The 19,368-nt window shown below is 36.6% G+C and overlaps 2 protein-coding genes and 1 non-coding gene across 4 annotated transcripts; 2 read left to right on the top strand and 1 right to left on the bottom strand.

Annotated features, from left to right (window-relative positions):
- Positions 1-250: 250 nt before the first annotated feature.
- On the top strand, positions 251-332 carry trnas-cga. Its single transcript has one exon. It is a non-coding gene; the product is annotated as a tRNA-Ser (tRNA).
- Positions 333-550: 218 nt separating this feature from the next.
- On the top strand, positions 551-3,738 carry nabp1b (nucleic acid binding protein 1b). Of its 2 annotated transcripts, none has more exons than XM_043242498.1 (6): positions 551-722; positions 1,559-1,697; positions 2,487-2,558; positions 2,641-2,728; positions 2,803-2,869; positions 3,380-3,738. In XM_043242498.1, exons 1-6 carry the CDS (start codon positions 629-631, stop codon positions 3,562-3,564), a joined length of 645 nt encoding a protein of 214 aa, XP_043098433.1. In that variant the 5' UTR covers positions 551-628; the 3' UTR covers positions 3,565-3,738. The 2 variants fall into 2 exon arrangements, with proteins under 2 accessions (XP_043098433.1, XP_043098432.1); XM_043242497.1 differs by having other exon boundaries at positions 2,800-2,869.
- A 1,703-nt stretch (positions 3,739-5,441) lies between these two features.
- Positions 5,442-19,064, bottom strand: usp40 (ubiquitin specific peptidase 40). Its single transcript, XM_043241935.1, has 31 exons — positions 18,345-19,064; positions 17,537-17,604; positions 17,335-17,448; positions 16,860-17,024; positions 16,532-16,678; positions 15,842-15,985; positions 15,459-15,587; positions 15,226-15,354; positions 14,386-14,493; positions 13,939-14,242; positions 13,625-13,706; positions 13,373-13,544; positions 13,087-13,171; positions 12,823-12,893; positions 12,041-12,402; positions 11,316-11,475; positions 10,833-10,893; positions 10,495-10,548; positions 10,336-10,424; positions 10,158-10,244; positions 10,036-10,072; positions 9,886-9,950; positions 9,707-9,781; positions 9,515-9,623; positions 9,324-9,403; positions 8,369-8,487; positions 8,184-8,249; positions 7,869-8,079; positions 7,689-7,784; positions 7,476-7,570; positions 5,442-6,996 (listed from the first exon to the last, which is right to left on the bottom strand). The coding sequence occupies exons 1-31, from the start codon at positions 18,535-18,537 to the stop codon at positions 6,882-6,884; spliced, it is 3,792 nt and encodes a 1,263-aa protein (XP_043097870.1). The 5' UTR covers positions 18,538-19,064; the 3' UTR covers positions 5,442-6,881.
- Positions 19,065-19,368: the final 304 nt, after the last annotated feature.

Raw genomic sequence — 19,368 nt, 5'->3', positions numbered from 1 at the left:
TGCTTCATGTTATCCAAATACTTAATATTCTCCTCTGTTTGTTTATTTGAACTGATGTCGAGATGCTTTCTCAATGCGCGTACGATTAACGGCAGAGTTTCTCTGTAAAAGAGTTTCAACTTTTATATGTCCTTTATTGAATTGTTCAGAATAAGACGTTTATACATTTATACAAACGAACATTATAACGACGTACACATGAGTATAACGATCAATAGATGGAGCTGTTTTCACATATATGAATCAGACAGTCACGGTGGCCGAGAGGTTAAGGCGTTGGACTCGAAATCCAATGGGGTTTCCCCGCACAGGTTCGAATCCTGTTCGTGACGACTTTTTAGTTTCGACAAACTACGATTATTGTTTTATGAAAACGTAAAACACACTAAGCGTTGGGGTAAACTGCGATCTTAACATGCTTAAGTACTTTCATTCCTACAAGAAAATTAGCATATCGGGCTGTTTCTCAGTTTAATATATGGATTAGTCGTATTTCAATTTAGGGGGAGGTTTCGCGTGAGGAAAGGTAGCCTATAGATGCATGGCACAATCAAATTAAACGCAAGGTGGTTTGAGGTGGCTGGCGATCTCGGTTGGAGTTGAATTATTTCCCGTCTCGTGTTATAGAATGGCAAACGTGTCAAACGAAAACGTGTGTCTGATTAAAGACCTTAAACCTGGATTAAAAAATCTTAATCTGGTTTTTATCGTACTGGAAACTGGTAAGTCAAACATGCGTGGCATACACAAGCAAACGAAGCCTACGCGGCTGCCGCTGTGCTCATTTCTAAAATAAGTTTAGAAATGTTTTCATTCTAAAATCGACCAGTTTGCTGACAAACATTTTTAAGTATTTATCAGGCAAATAAATCTCATACAAACCTTGATGCATGTGTTGTTCGAAGCGGAAACAAAAAAAGAGGTGAGAAAAAAAAACCCGTGAACGAAGCGGGTATTTTTAATTTTTGACCTTTTCTGCGCCTTAGAAAAACTACAAACGTGCTTGACCAGAGGTTAGGTTTACAAAAAGTGATTAGAGTTATTATTAGAATTATTTATTGTTATCCGTGTTATATTTCATGTGCAACAGAAATTTGAACTTTTATAAACACTATTTTCCCGTTATCTTTTAAATAAATAATTATATAGAAAATAAGAGCAGTTCTCTGCACGAAAGATCCGCGACTGGGAGGTGAGCTGGCTACTTCTTTTCTCTTTGATACTGTAGAAAGTTAAATAAAATTAAAAGTGGAGGATGTTAACGGTGATAAGATGATTGACGTGTCAGTTTACAGTCACAGGGTGTGTGTAACCGGTACGATAGGCGTGTTAGTATGTCCCAAAGCTTACCTAATCTACCGCTACACACTCAAAAGTGCATACTTTTTCTTCAGCAAAAGAGCACATACTTTAAAGGCGTAGTATAAGCTGGCACTACTTCTGCGTCGAACCACTGAGTTCAAAGAACCGATTCACGAGCTCGACATCTGATTCCCCGAGCCAACTGATTCACATTTCACGTGCGTTTTATTGCTGTTTCTTGAACAAAATGTTTCAGGTCGAGTGTCTAAGACGAAGGATGGACATGAAGTGCGTTCGTGTAAAGTAGCTGACAGGACCGGAAGTATTACAATATCAGTGTGGGACGAGGTGGGCAGCCTGATACAAACAGGAGACATCATCCGACTCAATCGAGGGTGACTGTTTATTTATTTATTTGTATATTTTAGTTTGAGTTAAACCTTTAGAGAACAATTTCCCAACCCATATGCCAGCAAATATAAAATAAAATAAAAAAAGGCACTGTATTGACACTGTAATCAATGTAATGTTGCACATGCATACACCCACATATGATACATATAGACTTCCACAAACATGCATTGTTCATTCTTGTGTATCTATGCAACAGCACATACAGCAATTTCTTTATTTACACATACAGAGTCATACAAAAAAAACACTCCCACAGCAGTAAATACCCAATTTTGGAAATATATCATTCTCTGACACTGCTGTTTTATCAAGTTACCCAACCTATTTAAAGCAAAAGAACTTCCAAGTCCGTATGAATGTCTTTGGTTCACACGCAATCTTTTATATATATATATATATATATATATATATATATATATATATATATATATATATATATATATATATATATATATATATATAGATATATATATATATATATATATATATATATATATATATATATATATATATATATATATATATATATATATATATATAGATAGATATATTTATTTATTTATTTATTTTTCCCGCCACTTGTAACTGAGCTCTGTAAGCTACGTTTCACGTTAAGATGCAAACTTTTTGTTCTGCATCAACAAAATTGTTTTTTTTGGTGACATTTTATTATTGATTTATATTATTATTTATACCGATAATAGTATCAGTCCTTAATAAGGTTTTGATTTGTTCTTCATTATCTTGTTGGTGTAAATATTTGATTTCAGATATGCATCTCTCTTCAAAGGCTGTCTTACACTGTATATTGGGAGAACTGGTGACCTTCAGAAGATTGGAGAGTGAGTCAGATGACTGATCTTAAGTTCTCTGACACCAAACCGACAACACTAACACTAACTATCTTTCGTGCATCTATTGAAGGTTTTGTATGATTTTCTCAGAGGTGCCAAATTTCAGCGAGCCCAACCCAGAAGTGCTGGCAAAAATCAACCAAATCAACAACACCCACGTGAGAGCACAACACCGCTGAAAGGGCACGAGCAGTATGTGCACATAATGGGTGTATTTTATCTCTTTTAGCAGGTAAAAACAGACGCTCATGGCAGCACTCCTAGTATATCGAATCCTGGGCCACCTGCTGGACCTACAGGTGGAGTTTTGTTTGGCAAAGGCAATTTTGTTGCAGATCATGATGTTTAATTGAACAGATCTGTTACTATCCCAGTAATCCAATGGTTCACTGCCTGGGGGCCTCGGCATACTTTCAAGATGGTTTAAAAATAATATACAAATACACAAGGTTTTGTGCTTCATATTTTAATTTGTTCCATTTATTATTTATTTTAATTTGTTGTCTTTTTTTTTTTATTCAAGAATCTTTCTAAAATAATTTACCATGTAGAAATTGCTCTTTGTGAGTAAATATAAATTTGTAAAAAATGTAAATTAAAAAAAAAAAAAAAAAACTAATCACAAATGACTAGAAAATGCTTGAATAATTCAATGGTAATGAAAAGCAAAGCACAGAAGAACTGTAAGTTCTAAAATTTTAAATAATTGCAATTATGTAAATATATTCTGTTATGTAAATAATAAAGTACAGCAAAAGAATCTGCACAGAAGTCATACTAATATGGACTATCCTCTCTACCTCTCACAGCAAATGGCTCTGCCGTGTATTCCCCTTCCCATGTTCCCCGAGAGATCTCCTTTGGTGGCGGTGGACGTCATTTGAACCGCAGTCATTATAACAGTGGCGGTGCTCCTGCGGGTGGAGGACAGGGATCAAAACCCACAGTCTCCATCACCAATGGACGGGATCCTCGCCGAGCCTTGAAGAGATGAGAACAAGAAAAATATAGTTCAGCGTGTTTTTATTGGTTTATTATTTAACAAATCTTTTATTTGGTTGATTGGTGAGTTAAGGGTTACTTGAATTATAAATTGGATCATTTTGTTTTATGGATTGATGGGATATTCTGCAGAACAAATGTATATAAATAAAGGCAGGTGAAATCATTGTCATATTTGTACTTTGTACTATGTTTATTAAGTTACTATGGCACTAAGGATTTGAAAATCGATCGTCCAGGGAACCATATGTCACAAAACATGCTTATCCCAGCTGTTTTGCTTTATGCGGGTTATAATGCAGCAATATAATTTGCTTAACTATTGCTTCATTCTCTGGGTAATGCCCTAGAGCTGAATATCACTCTGGACACTTTAAAGTATGTAACTCATTAACAAGCATCTTCAAAAGCAAGCATTCACAATTGTTTAAAGGAAACATAAGTGTAAACGAATGCATAAAGTTTTATGTCTGTGTTTTTTAAAACCTGATACAATTACATGGATGTTAATAATCCTAATGGGCTTATCTTTAATATGAAGCATCAAACGGACAGTTTCAAATTTGAATTTGAGTGGAAAATTTGTGGAATTTGATAGTAATTGCACCGATGCATAATGCCTATTTAAACTAATTGTTATTTAGGGTTTTTAGATTCCTCTCCCATAGCGTTGTCTAGGACCTGCTTTGTAATGGGATTTGATGATACCTGTAGCACCCTCAATGCTGGTTGATAGAAGACAGGCCACTCGCCAGCCACTGAGTGACTCCATCCATCCATCCATCCATCCGCACCCAGCCAGGTGTTTCCATCAGGGTGCTTGTCCAGGACTTTGAGAGCATTTGTATGGCTCATTACCCCGTTTGCATGCTGACTTTCTGAAATCACAAAGCGTGGCTTGAATAATTCATCCGTGCTCATAAACATCCCTTTATATACACTGAATTTATATTGGTCTGATAAGAGCGGTGATAAGACTATGTATTGAGTTCAGGATCCCTTTATTCCCGTGTAAGGCTTCAGAGTAAATCCTGTGAATACAGAGCGCCTCCTGAAGAACATCTCTGTCTGCCTTACACGTGCTTCAAACAGCTCGCACAGAACTGAAACGGTCTTCTGCTTTGATGTTTTGTTGACAAACTGCGGGTTGCTCTTGTATTTATATGGAGAGAAACGAGGAAGCAGATAGCTTTCAGACCATGGAATCTAAAGTATGCATTCATAAGAAAGACAATTGTTTGTTTTTTGAGACAATTCCAATCTTGGAAGAGCATGTCAAAATTTATTTAAAAGTTTTTCTTTAAAACTTTAGTGTCAGCTGAAAATCTGTGGTCTCGCTGTGCACACGGAGATATCAATAAATAGTTCCAAATCATACACAAAAGCACAATCTTACAAACAACGCATAGTACTCATCGACATTACTCCATTTCCTGTTCAAAAGGCCTATTGTACACTCTTAGTAAAAAGGTTACAAAAGCTGGGGCAGTACTTTTTCAAAAGGTACATGCTGGTACATAAAGGGTCTATTCTGGTACCTTAAAGGTACACATTAGTACATAAAGTGTGCGTATTTAAACCTAATATGTGCAAAGGTGTACCTTTTGGAAATGTATGGATGATGTCACAAACTATTCACACAGTGATTGGCTGATAGGAGAGGGGAGTATGTATATATGTACTGGCCATATAATTAGAATATCTATGTTATATAGTGCTCTGAAAATCCTTAGTGGGTTCAATTTGCCAAAGTATTTGAAGCTGTTAGATAGTTCATACAGAAGCCATTGAACTTGATAAAATATAATCAGTCACAGATTATATACAAAATTTCCACAACCACTTAAAAAGCATGACAGGGAGCTTATATTTTAAAGCAAAAAGTATGATTTATTTTTAATGAAAAGAAAAAAAAAAGCTGAAAAATCTTCATAGATGTACCCATATACTATTTATGTTGTCGTTTACAGTACTATGGAACATTTCTTTTATTGGAAACAAGGAAAAGAATATTTATCTATACATGCAATTCACACATAAAACCGTTTCTTAAAATACTTTGTGCTCAAAACCATTTCAGTTCAAACCAGTGTCTTTATTTTCTCCATGACAGAGAGAAAAAAAATAGTTAACTAATATGGATATCCATCCCTGATTTGCAAATTTACTTTTCTTTTTCCTCGGATGTGCCATTACAATCACAAGAAGCTGTAGTATTATAGTCTTATGGACTTCTCATTAAAAAAGGTCGTAAAGGACTAAATGTTTTTTGGTTATAGAACAGCATTTCTTTCAGCACACTGATTTCTTGCAGTAAGAGAGGGGAAGGAGGCAGAGGTGGTTGGTCAGACATAAACATACATTTTTCAAAAAGATATTGAAACACTAGACTATATGACATGAGGGCAACCTCTATCAAGACTGAATCCACCACCATGTTCTGAGAAATCAGTTCATTTTGGTTGTAAAGGTGGCAGAGAGCTACTAACGTAAAAGAAAATAGTTGTCATTTTTATTGATGTTGATATAATAAAAAAAATCACCTGGAACAAAAATAATTCTCTAATGCTTTGTGAGGAACAGATCAAAACATATTTACTGATAGTTGAACTGTTCTTCACTTAGATGGTGCATCATATTCGGTCGCTAAAAACAGTGCTGATAATAATAACAAGGACAAACAGAAATGTTATGACTGAATAACAGCCTAAATTACAGTCTTGGATCGTATGGAGATGAGTTTATAGTCACAGATTTTTATTTGAGTGAATGAAAGCAGAAGTAAAGAAAAGAACAGCACATATGGTAATTACTGATATCGGAGTAAAATATCTTTCATACAGTATTGTGATTTTGTTGAAAAAAAGAAAAAGAAATCGAAGGCAACAGTTGTAACATTTTCCTATTACCAATAAATCCCTCTTAGTAAAAAAACAAACAAAAACTGGAGGCTCTCAGAAGTGAGGCAGGATAAATCTATTGGTGTAGGCTGAAACCAATCTATTAGTCTTGTAGCATACAAATATTTGCTCCAGGAATGAATTGCATATAAACGGGCAACGAAAGTGTGCAAGCTTCAAGAAATCTCAGTGATTGAAGATGATATTTCCACTTAAAATTAAGTCATGGATCAGCATCCCCGTGCCCAAAGAATCATATTTTTCACAGGCTGGGTTTCCTGGTCAGCACTTTCATATTGTCTTCAGTTTGGCTTCCTTGCTGTGGGGCAGACTTTGCCATGGCACCTTAGTGGCCTTAGTGAAGGTGAAGACCAACAGGCAGCTCTAAACTGGTTGTTTGAAGGGTGGGTTACCTGAACACTCCCACATTAATTGATAAGGCCACCTCTGGTTTCCGGTTTTTAGTTGGGCCCGACTTCTTGGACCCGGTGTCTTGTGAACATTCTCCAGTGGCAGGACGCCCCCTAGTGGAGAAAAAACATATACAAAAAATAGGGTTAAGACATGGAGACTTTAAAATTAATGAAAAAAAAATCTCATGCTCGCTAAGACTGCATTTATTTAATAAAAAATACATACATAGTATGTACAAAATACACAAGAATATTTAGAAATATTTTTACCATTTAAAATAACTTTTCTATTTTTATACATTTAAAAACGTTATTTATTCCTTTGAAGGGAAAGCTGAATGTTCAGCAGCATTCAGTGTCACATGATCTTCTTCACATATATATATATATATATATATATATATTATATATATATATATATATATATATATATATATATATATATATATATATATATATATATATATATATATATGTATATATAATGACAAAGACCAAACGTTACAGCATTTTTACTACATTTACTACATTAACTCTGCAAACACTGGCAAACCTACATATTGAGAGTGACAAAAACAAAAATGATGCACCTTGTATTGTGATTCGCTGCCTCCTCCCTGAGACTTTGCTGACCAATCTCATCTTCCAGGGTAGTGAACTCTTTATTATTGTCTATTAGCAGATTCTACACACATGCAAATACAAACAAAAAAGGTACAGAGTAAGGCATTGCTGAAACCCCCCCAAGCAATGTGATATACAGTATCTTTATAGTATCTAGTCAGATTAAAACAGAAATTCACCTTGACACCTATAATGTCTCCATCTTTCAGGTAAAAGGGAGCAGCCTGGAGACTCTCCGCTTTCCTCTTCTTCTTTTTTTTGGAAACCTGTTGAATCTGGGATTATTCAGAAGTGTTTATTCAAGAATACTGAACTCTCGCTTAAAATATACCGTGTTCCTCTTTTCGCTCTCTTCTCACCCAGTTGGAAATGGGCATCCAGGTGTGTTTCTCAGGTAAGTGTTTAGCCAGGAGCAGGTTGTCAGGAGTGAGACCGTACCGGGGGGCCAGAGCAGCGTACAGGCCCCTGGGGGTGCCATCCCGCCCTGCGTCCCACAAGAACTCCTCGGAAGGATAATACACCTTCTCTCCTGGCACACCCATCTGAACCCTCAGCAATAAATCCTTTAGGCTGCACAGATAAAGACAAATGATTGCTGTGTTTTTGTTTCGTTTCATTCTTCCATGGGTTTGATCAATCCCCTCATTATCTGTATTGCTGTCAGAAAGTCTCACCCCAGGTCCTCCTCTTTCATCAGCCTCTGAACACACAGCTCTGCCCCATTTCCCAGCTTCAGCTTCCTGCAGAAAAAGGAGGACTTCAATCCCACATAGTTTCACATCGTTTTTCCAACACCACTGTTGTTTTTTTTCTATTGCAGCACCATTCACGGGCATAAGAGAAATCCAAAGCTATCAACCTGAGTGTCTGCTGGTTTCCTCTGAGTATCCTGGATAGTTTCTTGCCCTCTAGCAGCCATACACGCAGAAATGCAGAACTGGGCACACACACATCCTGAAGCGCCGGCAGAGTCATCATCTACAAGAGCACAAATATATGGGTATGTGTTCATTTTACTTGAACTGTTACGCTGCGTACAGTACCGTTTGGGAGTCTTATGGTCATCAAGGTACAGTTGTGTAAACAAAAAAGCTTAGAAATCGAAAAAAATATATTTTTTCCCAATATATAAATAAACACTGATCTCAAAACGTGATGGAAAAATATTTTCTCCTTTTCCAGTTTAATATGCTGTCAAACTATGAATGCAAATAATTGCATTTAAAATTAAAAAATTTTTTACATAGTATGTGTGTATTATGTATATTAAAAACAGGTTTACAAAACACCCTTTTGAAAATATTTACATGCACATGTACATATGTACAATATGTTTAAATTGTAACTTTTAAATATGTACATGCATGTGTGTGTATTCATATATACATAACTATACACAATACACATATACTATGTAAGCAAAAACATTTATTTAGGTGATTTTTATTTATGCATTTAATAGCAATAAATAGTATGACAGAATATCTAATATGCCATTTGTAGGCTGCCTTTCCAAGTACATTAAAAGTATAAGAAAATGAACCAAACAGAAAGCACAACACATACTTAAGTAGACAAGTAGTTTTGTCAGTTTTGTCAGCTTTTCTTGACGCATTTTGATATTATAAAAAAACTAATAAACGTGTATATGTAGAAACGGTCCAAAAATTTATCAATTTTTGCCTTTAAAAAAATCTATTTTAAAAAAGATGAGATACATCTGGATTTGAGAATCAAGTCCATTTATCAAAAAACTTTTTTATAAAGTCAGTAAATAACAAATACAATGTAGATATCAAGTAGTAATCACCCACCTGAATCTTAAGATCATCGAGTGAAGCCTCCTCTGATATTTCCACATACCCAATAAATCTCATCTCTGATCCAGACCCCTCTAAAAGACCAGGACACACACATATAAACAAGAACAAACCAGAGATATTCCCCAAGCAGTCTTGATCTGAATCTCACTTGGTTTTTAAAAAATGTGAAAAAACAGTCAAACCTGTGGTGAGCCCCTCAATGCTCATGGACTCTGCTGTGTGGTTCAGCTCTGGAACGATGGAGCTGTTCATTTCGTCCATGTACATCTTCACAGACAGTTTGAGGTAACCCTGAAATTGAGATCAAAGAAAGCTGGTTGAAATGTTTTATTTCTTTCTTACATAAGAAAGCATGGAAAAACTGAAAAACGCACTTTTGGAGGCAGACGCCCCTCCACTAGCACCAGTGTGTCCCCATAAATGACCTTTGCCTCTTTCAGAGAAGCATTCTGGGAGACGAGAGCAAACAGGAGTCAAGTATTTTAAATCAAAGCAAACTGAGAATGAGATTAGTGGATTAGTATTCATTTTTAGAGATTATTATGTAAGACACCTCGTCCATGAGTGGCTCTCCAATTTCCTCACACCAGTCCACTCTCCTTAAGTGCCATGAATCCCCTAGAAAGAGAAACAGGTATACTTGAAAAAAAAAAAAATCAGAGAAAGCTATACAACTTAAATATGGCATTAAAAAACATTTTACCGTCGAATTTTGCCACCTGCAACATTTCCTTAAGGCACTGCAATTAGAGAAACCAGCATTATTAAACTTTTTTTTTCTTCCTCAGAACAGCTATAATTTCATACAAAATCCAGAAAGTTCACCTCTTTGACGGTTAAAGACTCCTCTACAATTATCTCTAGCTCCTGACCAACTAAGGGTGCTAGACCAACACTGAAGTACAAGAACAACTGCATAGAGAAAAGAGATTTACTCATTACAGAAAATCTGAGATCTGCGTTCATCATCACATTCACACATGCACAACCTGTAAGAACACACCTGCGTTGCGGTTGGCACTGGTCCAGGACACAGGTAGAGTGAAGTCATCAACCTGATCCCTGCATCCCGAACACTCAAATGCTCTTGAACTACAATGCAGAGAAACCTGTTTAGTATGGAAACCTATAAAGGGAACGCATGACCGTTTTGAGAAGATACCTGGAGGTAGAAGTTTTCCAGTTCTATCCATCTGCCTCAGACAACATTCAACACCTAAACACAGAATAAAAAAATATATGATACTCATCTGAAACGGGAAACAAAAGCTCTTTCTTGATGCAAATACACAAATTTTTGCTTGTCAATTTTAAGTATCATAAAATTGCTTTTCCAGGTCAGTGCTGATAGAATGAAAACAAACAAGAACCTATAAGAAAGTTTAAACAGAATCGATAAGATAATGTTATGAGAAATAATGTATTATTGTGAATTTTCCTCGTTAATGAGCATTATTGGGCATTGCTAGATAGCATTGGGCATTATTACAGGGTTATTACCGCTGAGCTCATCCTGTAAACGAAGTTCCTCAAGAGCTTTTTCCTTCACCTCCGCCAGCAACTGCAAGAGTCACACACAGCAAATTCACGCCTGTATACAACCAGAACTGTCAACTAAAATACAATTATATTTTCTTAACTAATACAAAGCTGAAATAAAATCATATATAAATATTAGATAAATTAGATAAAGTAAACTTCAAATGTTTAAATATAGCTTTAGCATTAAAACTGTACAAAAGTGAAACTAAACTAAAAGTAAATAAAAAATAAATAAATATACAAAAAATAAAATGAACTGTTTTGTACAGCAAAAAAATAGCTGGACTCAGATAAGACCGGAATTTACAAATGTTTAAAAATGTACCCATTTTTATGTCAAGAAAAGCGGATAAAAATTCATTTAGAAAAAACGTATACAAAGTATATAAATGATAACAAAATAGTATATGTGTGTGTCTACATGAATGTTTTAATTCTTACCATGTTCCCTGAAGCGGAGACTTTACTTCTTTTCTTTCCCTGCTCCTCCTCCTCCTCCTCTTCCTCCTTCATTCCACTCTGAGGGCAAAACTCCACCTGCAGCCAGCGGCAGTCTGAGGGCGTCGTCACGGTAACCATGTCACCGCTGAGGCTGAAGATACTGTGGAAAATCATGGTTCCTATTATATTAATGCTTACAGTATACATTTACTTCTCCGGTACTAGTGTTGTGAAATATTACTTTTAAAAGCATCACATTATTGCATATAAAAATCACAATACCAAGACAAACATTGTCATAACTCTTATTAATGTAATGATTGAAGTGAGTGAAATGGGTAGTATAAACACATATCTGAAAATAATGTTCTTGTTACAGTGCAATTATAATTTATGTAATGAATAATATAAATTAACCACATGCGCTTACTATATGGTTATGATTAGGATTAGGGTTACAATAATAGTATGTAACAAGAGCAACTTAAAAAGTGTTACCAATTTCTTTGCTCTTTATATTATTAGGTTTCATTACAAATACCATCATTTCTGTTTCTAATATGTATATGTTTTTTAAAAAATGAACAACAGTCATTTGAAAAAACATAAGGATTAGTAAATGATGACAGAATTTACTTTTTGGTTGAATTAAGTTTAAGTGTATTATTTAAAATTAATATGAATATTTGCTGTGTTATAAAAATGGTATCAAGGGCTTTCTTTACCTGCTGTCTAGTTCCTCTGGCTGCAGCAGCAGTAGGGCATCCCCGTCTTTCAGAGACAGCTCTCTCAGTGTCCTCTGCATGTCCTGAGGTGGAAAAACCCTCCACCCACTCGCCCCGCCCCCATTGGCCCCTGGACGGCTCTGCTCCTGACACAGAAAGGCCTCTTGCGGCCCCAGGGCCTCGAGTACCGTACCAAGAGTGGCCCCACCAGCAAAGCCCTTCATGGAACGGACCAGACCAGATCCATCAGTGTCTTCGACCCCTGACCCATGCCCACATCCCAGCTCCTCTACAGAGGGACGCAACACAGTCAGCAGAACAGGCTCCCATTCAACGCCAGTTTTCACCGCAACACCACTGACCTGAAAGAGAAAGGGAAAGAAAACATGAATTTGGATATAAAGATTGTAAATAGCATACACGTTTTTTTTCCACCAATGTCAAAGCCGGTGCTTAATCTGGCTTGATGCATAACGGAAGAAATGGTAATTCTGGAAAAAAAAACATTATTCTCCCCAAAATAATGATGAGTGACAGTTACAATAGATGTTTTAATGACTAGGAGTAAGATTTATAAAGCAAGATTGTGAGGCACCATGTTTATTTGCAGGCATTTTATGTAGTATCACAGTCATTTATGTCAGTATACAATTTATAAGTCAGTGCAAACATGTTCTGAGAGAGGGTTACAGACACCTCACGTGAGCGCAAATAGAGCACAGACAACATTTTGGTGAAAAAGGGATATGATCAATATGACCAGTGATAAGGTAGATGCCCACCTCTCTTCCGTTCCACACAAAAAGATTAGAGCCATTAGACACACCTGCACTATACAGGGATATCTGGTCATCTGAAACAGCACAAGAGACATAGATAATCATCCAGAATCAATAATTAGGCACACTTGCATTTTTTCAGGATTTTTTGTTGAATAGAAAGCTCAAAAGAGCAGGATTTTTTAAATGTAGACGATAAGACACTGCCAGATCAATGTATTAATTTTTTTACAGAAAGCGCAAAAGTATAAAATGATGCGTGTTTACCTGTTAGTGTATCATACAAATGTAACCCAGCTGGCACGTTCTTAGCCAATGTCAATGCCATGTCTCCTTCCCAGAGATCTTGCATCTATGAAGCCAAGGCCAAAGGTCAGAGAAAATTCTAAGAGAATCTAAACCATTTCCATAAACATGTTTTTGCTCATGTAGCCAAAAATGAGCATCGACTATCACTGAAAATGAAAATAATAGGTTGTACTGTTACTTAAAAATTGCAGTATATTTGAGCACAGTCAAGGAAGGAGAACTTGAAATATATTAGTGATGTCACCTGGTAGATGGCCAATCGCAGGTCTCCCACAGTCTTTCTGCGGTCAAAGGTGACTGTGATGATGGAGTCTTTGTCTGGAGATATAGGGTGTAGGGCTCCGTTTTGGTAGTGGTAATGAGGGGCCAAATGCAGCCGCACTTCAATGCTGTTGCTGCTGGCATCAAAGTCAGCTCTACAAGAAACAGATGACTTCACCATTGCATAATATACCCAATGCTGAGCGTGCGAGTTTATGAGTGTATATAAAGCCACCTTCTCTGCTGAAGTCTTGCGTTCTCCTCCTGTACCATCTCCACCAGGTGAGGAGGCACTTTGTATGCAGGGTTTCCTATGGCTGTTTAAAAAGACACACAAAATCACTTTTGTATGATCATGTTTCAGTATTAAAATGGATTTTCACCGCATAGGCACACACAGAGTCCAAAATGAACACCTGCTAAGCACTAAAAGCAATTAAATGAGCTTTTGTTTGACGTGGTAAAAATGGCCATGGGCAGGTGTGAGAGGTAAAGCTGGGCACTGTGTACACACACACACACACACACACACACACGCACACAGCATACCCTCTGGAGGCCTTTTCATAGTTGTCTTCCTGTAAAAGAGCATGTAGGCACTCTCTTTTCCCTGAAACTGCTTCTCTATGTCCTTCTGTGTAATGGCCGTCACAGTCGAGTCATTCAAGTCAAACCAAGGACATCCATCAGGGCCTTCAGAGTCTCCTGATGTCTCCGGCTCTGTGTTTTCTGAGCTCTTACTGGCTGAAGCCGAACTGATTGGTTCGGTTGGACTGGGTTCTGATGTTGCTTTCAGAGCTACACGGGTTCCATTGGAGATCAGCATAAACACTTCAGGGTGGTTCTGAAGAAACTGAAGAATGACAAAAATGTCAGCAAGAATCAGTTTCACTCCTCTAAATGGGACTTTAATAACCTTCTTCGCCCCAAACCTAGTCTAACTTAGTCTATTATTGTATCTTTATGAAAAATAGTATACAACTTAAGAACCCCAACCTTGCTGATGGTGCCATACTGTTTTTTATATTTTTTGCTCCATGGCGTGCCCGTTTTATTCATCAGCTTTTGGCCCAGCTGGTCTACAAGCACACATTTTGACTCCTCCTGAAAAAAACAAAACAAAAACAAGTGAAAATAAGCATGTGAAATTTTATAACCACAAAATATTGCTTACAGTTTCAATGAACTTCAAACATTCTATTTGCCTTTCAAAACAGAACACTCAATTTCCCTTAATTGTGCTGTGAAGTGAACAAAATTATATTTTCTGGATTTAGATGGAATTTCATCATTCTACACATTGAATAACTGCTACAAATCCAAAAGTGTTATTATTATAAATAATAATAATAATAATATTATTATTAATAATAAATATAAAAAAAAGTTTCCTGTTTGCGAACAGAAGCCAATAAGTTAATATTAGTGAATCTTAAAAATCTTAATATTAGTGAGCATTAAAAACAAGATCTTAATTGTTTTCACAGAAACAGTGTTCTACACCGGTGAGGGAAAAGCTCAGTATATTGGATGTAATCAAATCCATAATCTATGATCACAACATTCGTCAGGCATTTTCTGAGATTACAAAAAAAACTACTGCTTTTGCTATAAAACAAACTTTTAAAATGTAAAAAAAAAAAAAAAAAAAAAAAAAAAAAAAAAAAAAAACCTTTCAATGAACTGAATGTATTTGTTCGAGCTATTATTGCATAATAAAAGCAATCCAACTGCAGTTTGAATGATATTAATTGAAATGCGCATTAAAACAACAAATTAACTCTTCATTTCAATCTAAAAGCAGTCGATAGTGAGCTTAATAGTGTAATGGAGTACCTGAGCCAGAATGTCAGTAAGAACAGACAGTGGATTCTCTGTGTCAACAGGATTTTCTCTCTCTTTCTTTCTTTCCCCAACTTTGTCCTCTTGTCTCTGGGTTTTTGCCTTCACTTTTACCTCTTCCCCCTAAAGAAAAAAATACAAATAAAAAAAATAAAGAAAAGTTATTACTTACTTTTGGACTGGACTGGTTAATATCGAACCATACATAGATAAAAGACAAGACTGACCGGTGCCTCCCAGTGGCCGATCTGATCAATGTCTTTGATGTAGACATGATAATGACCTCCATAACAGCCCCCTTTATGTATGATGACAGAGAAGAGCTCGTACGAATACTCAGAGTCCGGCCAATTGTTCTGTTAGAAACAAAGAGTGGCTGTGGTCATTATAGTTCTCCATCTAGAGCTGTGCTTCTATCAATAAAAAAAAGTTAGTCTCTGCTTGGAATGATCTAAATGTTCTTATCAGCTGCCAACAGGATGGTAACTCTGAGCTTGTAGTGCATTCTGTAATACATGTTCAGTGCAGAATCTCCACCAGTAACGCAGACTTATCTTACGTGGCTGGAGAGTTTGGAAAATGTATTCTGTGTGCGATTCAGCTCTGGTACCTGCTCACAAAATGGTCTGAGGTTGAACGTAAGAGGAAAAACATAGCTCCCGGTCTCTTTGTAGCGCTCACACTTGGCAAAGTCGAAGTTGAACCTCAACAAAGAAATGGTCAGGAATGGTGGAAGTTTTCTCAGTTTAGCAGACTGCAACAAAAGACAAAAACCAGCTAATTCATCTGAACGGATATCTAGAATAATAGCTTAGTGCCACTTACATGTTTACGGGAATCATATTAAATTAAACTATCTATAGAATCCTGAAAAAATGCATAATTGTTTTCTAAAAAAAATTAAGTATTAATAATATTAACCGTTTTTAACTGTGATAATGCAAAACCACCAAAACAGTATATTAGAATGATTTCTAAAGGATCGTGTGATACTGAACGCTACAGAAATGATACAAATATTTTTGCTTTGCATCACAGCAATAAATTACAATATAATAAAATTGTACTATTAGTAAATAACATTACTGTTTTTCAAATTAAAATCAAGACTTAGTGAGGATAAAAGAGACAAATCAAAAACAAAAGTTACAGACCATAAACTTCTAAACACACACACACGCACATATATATACATATATATATATATATATATATATATATAAATTTGAGATTTTGCAAAAATTCTTCATTGTAAGGCCTCGAAGGAGAAAAAGAGATTGAGTTCTGAGAGGTGACTGACCTTAGCAGCCCTAACCAGCTGATCACATCTGCTGCAGCGGTACAGATTATTACCCTCAAACATCTCCTCCTCCACAAACATGTTCCACAGCGCCTCTTCCAGCCCACTCACACCACGCACTGATACGGTCAGGTCCAGAAAGTCCTCCTGAGAGAACAGAAGTAAAAGCATTTATTTAGCACTTAAATAATTAGATTATTAGTTAATAGAATTATGAATTTCATTACAAAAATAAAGACTTTTAATCAGCGTATAATAAATATGCTCTGTTTCTGTGCTGATTATATTAAAAGCTGTTAATGCTGGCACCAAAGTTGTCTTTTCTGACCTGTCTCTCGCTAATATTTCCACACTCCTTGCAGGTGATCTGGTTGACAAGCGTCCCATGATACAGGCGGTGTATGAGACTGCTGCCTGAAGTGCCTACTAAAGAGCTTTCCAGAGCACTGAACAGGATCCGGTTCAGCTCCTGCACATCCTGCTGACCCATTTCCTAAAGACGAAATCAAACCATGAGATAGATTAGAACAAACTGCTTAATCGTTTTAGTTTAACTTTGAGTGGAAACTCCAGCCACCGTTTGGTCATCTGTTCCGTCTCAAACCAAAGCACTTATTCTTATTTGAATTGATGATTTTGCCTTTAGCAAGATAATTTAGCTACATCATAGATGCTATTATCCAATGTGACCTTGGGAAGCCACTTAACACCGTATTACAAAGAGAATGATTTTTTATTTTTTTTGGTTAGATGAAAATTACCAGCTCAATAGACAGTAAGCACAGATCAGAAAGTCTTCGTACCTCATTGTTCGTCCAGCCAAAACTGTCGGTCAGGTCTGTCGTGGAGGCTGTTTGTTCATCCACCAGCAACAGATGAGAAAACAGTCTCTGAAGCTCCAGAGGAATCACACGGACCTGAGAACGCACACATCCGGAAGCAACAATTCATCTGGTCCTTATAAAAATGTATAAAGCCTTTTATTCATCTCCCGCTCACACACACCTTTGCCTCTGGTTTGTCCTTGTCAGCCAGACATCCTAATTCATCCGGTCCGAGACGGAACAGCTCCTCTGTAACAGATACAGCATAAAAATATATTCACCCCAAAAAGAAAATTGTCATGTTCATGTTGTTCTAACCCTGTATGGCTTTGTTGTACGAGTATATTGGTCACTCTATTAATAAAAAGCGAATGAGGACTAATATACTGATTTGTAAGCTTCAAACGTAATTAGAAAAAGTAAGCGTTTCATATGACGCTTCAAGTGTTCTGAATTTATCAACATCCTTGTGTGGACAAACAATGCTGAATCATTATTTAGCGAACATTTTAGCAGGTAACAATGTTTAAACTTGAAATTTAATCAACCATCGGACCTAAACAATAAGCTTTTGCAAACCACCTGCAAAAATGATCCTGAAAGTGTAATCTAAAAATCGCTATCATTTAATATAACATGTATTTGTAACTGATGTGCTTACAACAATTTGTATTTTGTTTTGTGTGCTTTTGGGCATGAACGTTAAAATTTTCTCCAGTGCACACACACACACACACACACACACACACGTGTTTGTCATTAAAACCTGTGTTTGTCATCTTAAATGATAAAACCTACCTGAGAACTGTTAAAACCATTACATGATTTCAGCAGATAAATGAAGCTAGCTCCAAATAATTCGAAACAAAAGATTAATAAACGTTAGAAGAGTCATTATGAATTGTATGAAACAGAGGCCAGAATGCTATTGAGAACTACGTAATTAATGAGAAAACAGACATGCTAATTAGTTAAACAGCCCATCTTACCCCTAAACTCTGGTGTGAATAGCAGAGTCTGGATCAAGGAGTTGAGGTAGCAGGTGCCACCCTGATTCTTGATCCCGCAGAGCTTGATCTTCCCTCTGGGTGGTGGAGGCTCACTCTCTCTCCCCTTCACACCTGCGCCAGGTGTAGAGGAGGAAAACCCATCCCCGTCCTCCTCAAACAGATCTCCAAACATGACAGCTGCCTTGTAAAGCTTAGTATTGGTAAACCTCCCGTTCTTTAGCGAACCGAGTTTCGTTTACTGTGAAAGGAAAGCGTTTCACCTCTTGCTATCTCATCTTGGTCTTCCCCAGCTCCCGATTAACAATCAATGGGCTCACCCTGGAATACGACGCTTTTACAGGACTAAACATCGCTTTTATAAACCAAAAGAAGAACCGAACGCTCCTTTTGCCTCGTTTAAATGTCGAGACGTTCCTCTGGATGAATCACAGGTGTCGTGAGTAAATCTCAGTCCTTAAAACGCAACGTGGAAATCTGAGAGGTGACTGCACTGCTTCCATATTTCACCATTGAGATTTAAAGAACAGTTATTCTTTCGTTGACAGCTGCTGTATTAGTTTTATTATACCGCTTACATATTCAGTAAAAAATCTTTTTAAACTCGACTGTTTCATTCGAATCGACCAGTTTGTTAGTAGTAATAATGGAAGAACTGAATCTGAGTAGAAAACCATTAATGTTTTTAGGACGCAGCCATGTTTGCTCGATGACACGTCAAGCCGCTATGTATTGTGGTACTTGTAGTTCTCCATGTTAACGGCCTCCCTTCATGTTTAGCTTAGAAGAACTACATCATTCTTTCGCCTGACTGTACCTTGGCTTTATGGGTTATGTAGTTTAAATATTACATATTTATATAATAAATCCGTTGTTGTACACACAAGGCCTATACAAAATTTATGTAATACATTGAAATATCCAAAAATGAATCATTTAGAAACATGAACATCGATATGAACATGACATGAACAGCTATAAAGTAAGATCGGTTTATTGTAGTGCA

The sequence above is a fragment of the Puntigrus tetrazona genome, chromosome 6, assembly GCF_018831695.1.
Source record: "Puntigrus tetrazona isolate hp1 chromosome 6, ASM1883169v1, whole genome shotgun sequence".
Classification (NCBI taxonomy): Eukaryota; Metazoa; Chordata; class Actinopteri; order Cypriniformes; family Cyprinidae; genus Puntigrus; species Puntigrus tetrazona.
This window is presented reverse-complemented; position numbering and strand designations above follow the sequence as displayed.